At 41.6% G+C, this 6,513-nt stretch overlaps 1 protein-coding gene across 1 annotated transcript; it reads right to left on the bottom strand.

Moving 5' to 3' along the window:
- Positions 1–2,180: 2,180 nt before the first annotated feature.
- On the bottom strand, positions 2,181–2,836 carry LOC102971706 (ferritin heavy chain-like). Its single transcript, XM_042974324.1, has one exon. It carries the CDS (start codon positions 2,815–2,817, stop codon positions 2,269–2,271), a length of 549 nt encoding a protein of 182 aa, XP_042830258.1. The 5' UTR covers positions 2,818–2,836; the 3' UTR covers positions 2,181–2,268.
- Between the last annotated feature and the right edge of the window lie 3,677 nt (positions 2,837–6,513).

Genomic DNA, 6,513 nt, shown 5'->3' with positions numbered 1-6,513 from the left:
ATTTTATCAATTTTAATTATTTTATCAGTAGCCCCAAGGTGGTCTCCTCTTCCCATCCTGTCTCTCCCTGACACATTCCACTCCATTTCAGGTCCAAACATCCAGATCAGGATTAGCGCTTCGTCCTTTCTTTCCCATCTCTGAAGAGTGGAATGTTAGTTAAGTTGGAAAGAGGAGGCTCAGGCAACCTGGGTTTGGGAAGAATACGCAAAAAATGTTGGAGGGGGCGATTTAAGGGGAAGGCTGATTGAAACAGCAACCCCCCCTCCAGGCTTGGGCCTGACTTTGGGGCCTGAAAACAGCAATCTAGCCTCCTGACTCCTGGCGGCACCTGACAGCCAAGCAGCTACCAAGGATTTTTCCTTCTCGGTATTCAGAATGACACAGTTGGTTGAAATGCAAGAGCGACCCCCAGTGGCAAAGTACAGATGTGGAATCTTCTCCCCAAAGGAACACCACCAAGAACTTAGAAGTGGATGAAGGTGGTGGTGATAAATGATGGCTTATGTGTACTCTGTGTGCCGGGCACTGTTGGAAACATTTAAACATATTCACTCATTTAATCTTCTCAGCAACCGATGGCGTTGATGCTTTTATTATCCCTCTTTTACATGGGAGGAAACGGAGGCACAGAAAAGTTAAATTACATGCCCAAATTCACCCAATTTAGTAAGTGGCTAGGCCGGGATGTGAACCCAGGCAGTGTGAGGTTAAGAAACCACTATACCAACTGCTTCTCCAAAACCGGAAAGTAGAAAAGATCCCCAGTCAATTTCCAGTTTTGAAAACTCATATATTGATACTCACTCTATGCTTCCTCATATCTAGAGAACAGTCCCCTTGACATCTATATCTATGATCTGAGATAAAGTCAGAAGAGAGTTCATCAAATCAGGCAGAGAAAGAGTGAAAGGATCGAGTTTGACCAAGAAAAGGAAAGGGGCAAGAGCATTTTCTGGAAACTTACTCAGAGGAATACAATCCTCACTTTTAAGAAAGTATTAAAGTACAGTCCTGGTGAAATGTGAAAGGATATTATGATATAACTAAGCTTGTTCTTATTTAGTAAATGTTCAAAGCGATCTGCAAACTGTAAGGAGACTCAAGCTAGCCATGTGTCCTTGATAAGGCATGACAATCTAAATTTTAACCTTTACCTTTGTAACCAACCTGGTACAGAAGAAACATGTTGTGAGTATTTTTCCTAGGCAGGGACAACCTTAGGGTTTACATGGATACAGATGTCATTTGGTCAAATTCCATGGATAGAGAGGCAGGCTGAATTTTTAAAGGGAAGCAGAAAAAAATCCATAGAGAAGTAGCATGGGGCTGGCTGTGCCACACTCTCTATACTCTGTTTCTGGTGAGCTTATCCGGTCCCATGACCTCAACACCATCTGTAGCTGATGTCACCTATGTGTGTATTTCCAAACCTGACATCCCACCTGAGCTCCAGATTCATTCTTCTGACCCCCTGCATGACTGTTCCACTTGCATATCTAATAGGCATCTCAGATTTCACGTGACATGCCTTCCCCACCCCTCATGTTCCCCAGAAAGCATCCTCAGGTTAATAAATAGCATTACCATCAAGTCAGGTGTTCAAGTACAAATAGCAGAACCTAGATAATTTCCCCCATTTCTCATTCGTCACCTCTGATCCATGAGGAAATCTTTTTGCGTCATCCAGATGCAGCTAGAATTTGTCTCAGTCACCTTATCTTCAGCTTCCTCTCCTGTTCAATCACCAGTGTGTCTCTCATCCCACCAGCTACAAACATCTCCGGACTGACTCTCCTCCACCCCCTACACATTCTTCAAAGCAGCCAGACTCACTGGCTTAACATTTAGGGGTATTTATTCTACCTCATATTCAATATCACAAATTTGAGCTTCATCCATGATTTTGTATTTTATATGTTTCAACCCTTCTATTGAGGGGATTTTGGGATACCGTGTTGCTTTACTGCAAGATGATAAATTGCAGTAAAACTCTTATGTGGATATTTTGTAAGGCCAGTGCCACATGTGGCCTGGATACCTGGTTTAAAACTTAAAAGGTTAGGGGTTTTCACACATGAATCAACCAGAAACCTTTATTTAGGAACCAAATAACTTTATTGAAACCAAATAACTTCATTTATTTATAGCAAAACTGGAAGAAAAAAACTGGAACGTTTTGCAAGCGCAATACTGCAAAATGCATGCTCCGCATGGTGACCAGGGAAGTCACCATGCACCCTGTGGCTATGGGAAGGCAGTCCCAACTCAGTTCTTGTCGCTGTTGCCCAGGGTGAGCTTGTCAAAGAGGTACTCTGCCATGCCGGTTTCCGGGGCCCCCATCTTGCTCAGGTTGGTGATGTAGCCCCCCAACTCTTTGATGACCTTGACTTGCTTGTGCAGGTAGTTGGTCTCCAGGAAGCTGCACAGATGGGTGTCGTTCTTGTCGGTGGCCAGCTGGTGCAGGTCGAGCAGGCTCTGGTTCAGGCTCTTCTCCAGGTGAAAGGCACACTCCATGGCGTTGAGGCCGTTCTCCCAGTTGTCGCGGTCAGGCTTCATGATGTTGTGGAGGCGGATGCGGCCCCCACGCTGGTTCTGCAGCTGCATCAGCTTCTCGGCATGCTGGCTCTCCTCGTGGGACTGGCGCAGGAAGAACTTGGAGAAATTCTCCAGGGCCACGTCGTCACGGTCGAAATAGAAGGCCATCGACAGGTACACGTAGGAGGCGTAGAGCTCCAGGTTGATCTGGCTGTTGATGGCGGCCTCGCATTCGGGGTGGTAGTTCTGGCGCACTTGAGAGGACGGCGCGGTGGCCATGGCTGGCGGCGCTGGCACCAAGGCGAAGATAGTGGTGGCAGGTCTTCCGCGAGTCTTCAGGGTCGGCACTGTCAGATTGGAAAGGTCGGCAATTCGGGGCGCTGTCAGAGTGGAAAGGAGGGTGCTGTCGAGTGGGTGCTGGGTTCAGACAGCAGCTCTGGATTGCTATTGGAAATGGGGTCAGTTACGCAGGATGGGGACTAGTAGAGGGGGAGATCTGTTATGTTTCTGGCATGGGGGTGGTGGTAGAAAGAGGGAAAGGCGGGCGGGGCATGAGCGCTGTGTTCCAGGTTCCATCAGAGTTTGGGTGGGGAGGGTGACTTTGCGTTGAGCACCTAACATCTATTAAGTTTTAATTTTGCAACGGTATTTCTATTTTCCAAGGACTGCCTCTTATTCTCTAATTACTCCCTTTTATAGCACCCTGTTGTCATTTTAAAACCCCATTGTCCTCAAAATTCTGAAAACAAAAATTTGGATTTTTGGATAGAGTTCTCTCTTTCCTCTTTAAAAAAAAAAAAAAAAAATATATATATATATATATATATATAGTATAGTTCATAATGATTTTCACTTTCCTGGAATACTTAAAACTTTGTGCATTTGTATTTAGTAATAAGGGGTTTGTTTGATTAGCCTAGGTAAGTACATAGATCTAACCTACAGTTGTGAAGTCCTTTTCATTAATAGGCTTCTTATTGAATGGAAGGGGAGAGTGTGTCGATTAAGGAGTGGTATTCTGTCTTTGGGATATATGCTTTGGGGCTTGCTTGTAGGTAGGCTAGGGGCTATCCCAAATGCCAAAAGCTTACCATTTTTCTTTTTTCTTTTTCTTTTTCAAGTTATTTAAATTCCAGTTAACATGCAGAGTAACATTACTTTCAGGTGTAGAATTTAGTGATTCATTGCTTACCGACAACACTCAGTGCTCATCACTAGTGCCCATCCCCCCACATCCCTTCTAGTAACCCTCAGTTTGTTCTCTATACTTTTGTCCCTCTTTTTCCTTTTTTCCCCATGTTCATCTGTTTCTTACATTCCACATATGAGTAAGATCATATGGTATTTGTCTTTATCTGACTGATTTTGCTTAGCATAATGTACTCTAGCTCCATCCAAGTAGTTGCAAATGGCAAGATTTCATTCCTTTTTATGGCTGAATAATATTCCATCGTGTGTGTGTGTGTGTGTGTGTGTGTGTATAAATATACATACATACATGCCACATCTTCTTTATCCATTCATCAGTCGATGGACATTTGGGTTGGTTCCATAATTTGGCCCTTGTTGATAATGCTGCTATAATATCAGGATGCATGTACCCTTTGAATCAGTGTTTTTGTACCCTTTAGATAAATACCCAGTAGTGCACTTGATCGATTGTAGGGTAGTTCTGTTTTTAACTTTCTGAGGAAACTCCATACTGTTTTCCAGAGTGGCTGCACCAGTTTGCATTCTCACCAACAGCTGAAGAAGGTTCCTTTTCCTCACATCCTTGCCAATTCTTGTGTTTTCGATTTTAGCCATTCTGACACATGTGAAGTGATATCTCATTGTGGTTTTGATTTGCATTTCAGTAATGATTAGTGGTGTTGAGCATCTTTCCATGTGTCTGTTGGCCATCTGGATGTCTTTGGAGAAATGTCTATTCGTGTCTTCTGCTCATTTTTTAATTGGCTTATTTTTTAGATGTTGAGTTGTATCAGTTCTTTATATATTTTGGATACTAACACTTTATTGTATCTGTCATTTGCAAATATCTTCTCCCATTGAGTAAGTTGTCTTTTCATTTTGTTGATTGTTTCCTTTGCTATGCAAAAGCTTTTTATCTTGATGAAGTCCCAATAGTTTATTTTTGCTTTTGTTTCCTTTGCCTCAGGACATGCATCTAGTAAGAAATTGCTAAGGGTAACGTCAAAGAGGTTACTGCCTGTGTTCTCCTCTAGGATTTTAATGGTTTCCTGTCTCACATTTAGGTGTGTAATCCATTTTGAATTTATTTTTGTGTATGGTGTAAGAAAGTGGTCCAGTTTCATTCTTCTACATGTTGCTGTCTAGTTTTCCCAACACCATTTGTTGATGCGAATGTCTTTTTTCCATTGGATATTCTCTACTGCTTTCTCAAAGATTAGTTGACCATATAGTTGTGGGTCCATTTCTGGGTTTTCTCTTTCATTAATCTATATGTCTGTTTTTGTGTCAGTACCATACTGTCTTGATCACTACAGCTTTGTAATATAACTTGAAGTCTGGAATTATGCCTACAGCTTTGCTTTGCTTTTTCAAGATTGCTTTGGCTATTCCAGGTCTTTTGTGGTTCCATACAAATTTTAGGGTTGTTTGTTCAAGCTCTGCAAAAAATGCTATTGGTATTTGGATAGGAATTGCATTAAATGTGTAGGTTGCTTTGGGTGGTATAGACATTTTAACAGTATTTGTTCTTCCAATCCATGAGCATGGAATGTCTTTCCATTTCTTTGTGTCATCTTCGATCTCTTTCATAAATGTTTTATAGTTTTAAGACTACAGATCTTTTACCTGTTTTTTTTTTAAAGTTTAGTTATTTAGAGAGAGAGAGAGAGGGAGAAAGAGACAGAATCCCAGGCAAGCTCCACACCCTCAGCATGGAGCCCAATGCGGGACTCAAACTCATGGACCATGAGACCATGACCTGAGCAGAAACCAAGAGTTAGACGCTTAACTGAGCTGAAACCAAGAGTTAGATGCTTAACTGACTGAGCTACCCAGGTGCCCCAGATCTTTTACCTCTTTGGTTAGGTTTATTCCTAGGTGTCTTAGGATTTTTGGTACAGTTGTAAATGGGAGTGATTCCTTGAATTCTCTTTCTGCAGCTTCATTGTTAGTGTATAGAAATGAAACAGATTTCTGTACGTTGATTTTGTATCCTGTGACTTTACAGAGTTTGTGTATCTGTTCTACCAATTTTTGGTGGAGTTTTTTCATCTTTCTATGTAGAGTATCATATAATCTGCAAATAGTGAAAGTTTGACTTCTTCCTTGCTGATTAGATGCCTTTTATTTCTTTTTATTTATTGTCTGATTGCTGAGGCTAAGACTTCCAGTACTGTGTTAAATAACAATCATGAGGGTAGACATCCCTGACCATAGAGGAAAAGCTCTTTGTTTTTCCCCATTGATGGTGTTTTTAAATGTAGGGTTTTTTAATATAAGCTTGCCATTTTTCTGATACTGGGAGACTACAGTGGATTTCTCTTCCAGGTAAATGAATCCTTCTGTTTGGTTTCCCTTCTGTTGTGTGGTCTGCCTTGTCTCAAAACGGCTCTAATATGCATTCCCTTCCTTAGTCTTTGAATGACAGAAGGAGAATATCCCCATATCACCTATACCACCAAGGTGCACTGATCTTGAACAAAAAATAAAAATTTCCTGTATTAAATCAGTGAGACTCAGAATGCTTGTTATACCAGTTAACCTACCCTAACTACCCATTTATAGGAAGTTCTGGATAAACTATAGATTATACCTATTTGGACCCTGTAGACTTACAGCATTTCCTCTCGGTGGAAATGCAGATCCAAAAGAAGAAAAGTGTAGATAGCCAAAGCATCATGATCTATTTCTTTTGCTGAATTCACCAGATATATATATCAGCCCTGCTCCCTTTTTTCCTCATGGAGAATGGAAGGAAAAAAAATCCTCCAAGGACACATGAGG

This window comes from Panthera tigris, chromosome X (genome assembly GCF_018350195.1).
Source record: "Panthera tigris isolate Pti1 chromosome X, P.tigris_Pti1_mat1.1, whole genome shotgun sequence".
Taxonomy (NCBI): domain Eukaryota; kingdom Metazoa; phylum Chordata; class Mammalia; order Carnivora; family Felidae; genus Panthera; species Panthera tigris.
This window is presented reverse-complemented; position numbering and strand designations above follow the sequence as displayed.

Coding starts and splice junctions, on each gene's coding strand:
- LOC102971706 (XM_042974324.1), bottom strand. CDS start 2,817: ATGGCCACCGCGCCGTCCTCTCAAGTGCGCCAGAACTACCACCCCGAA.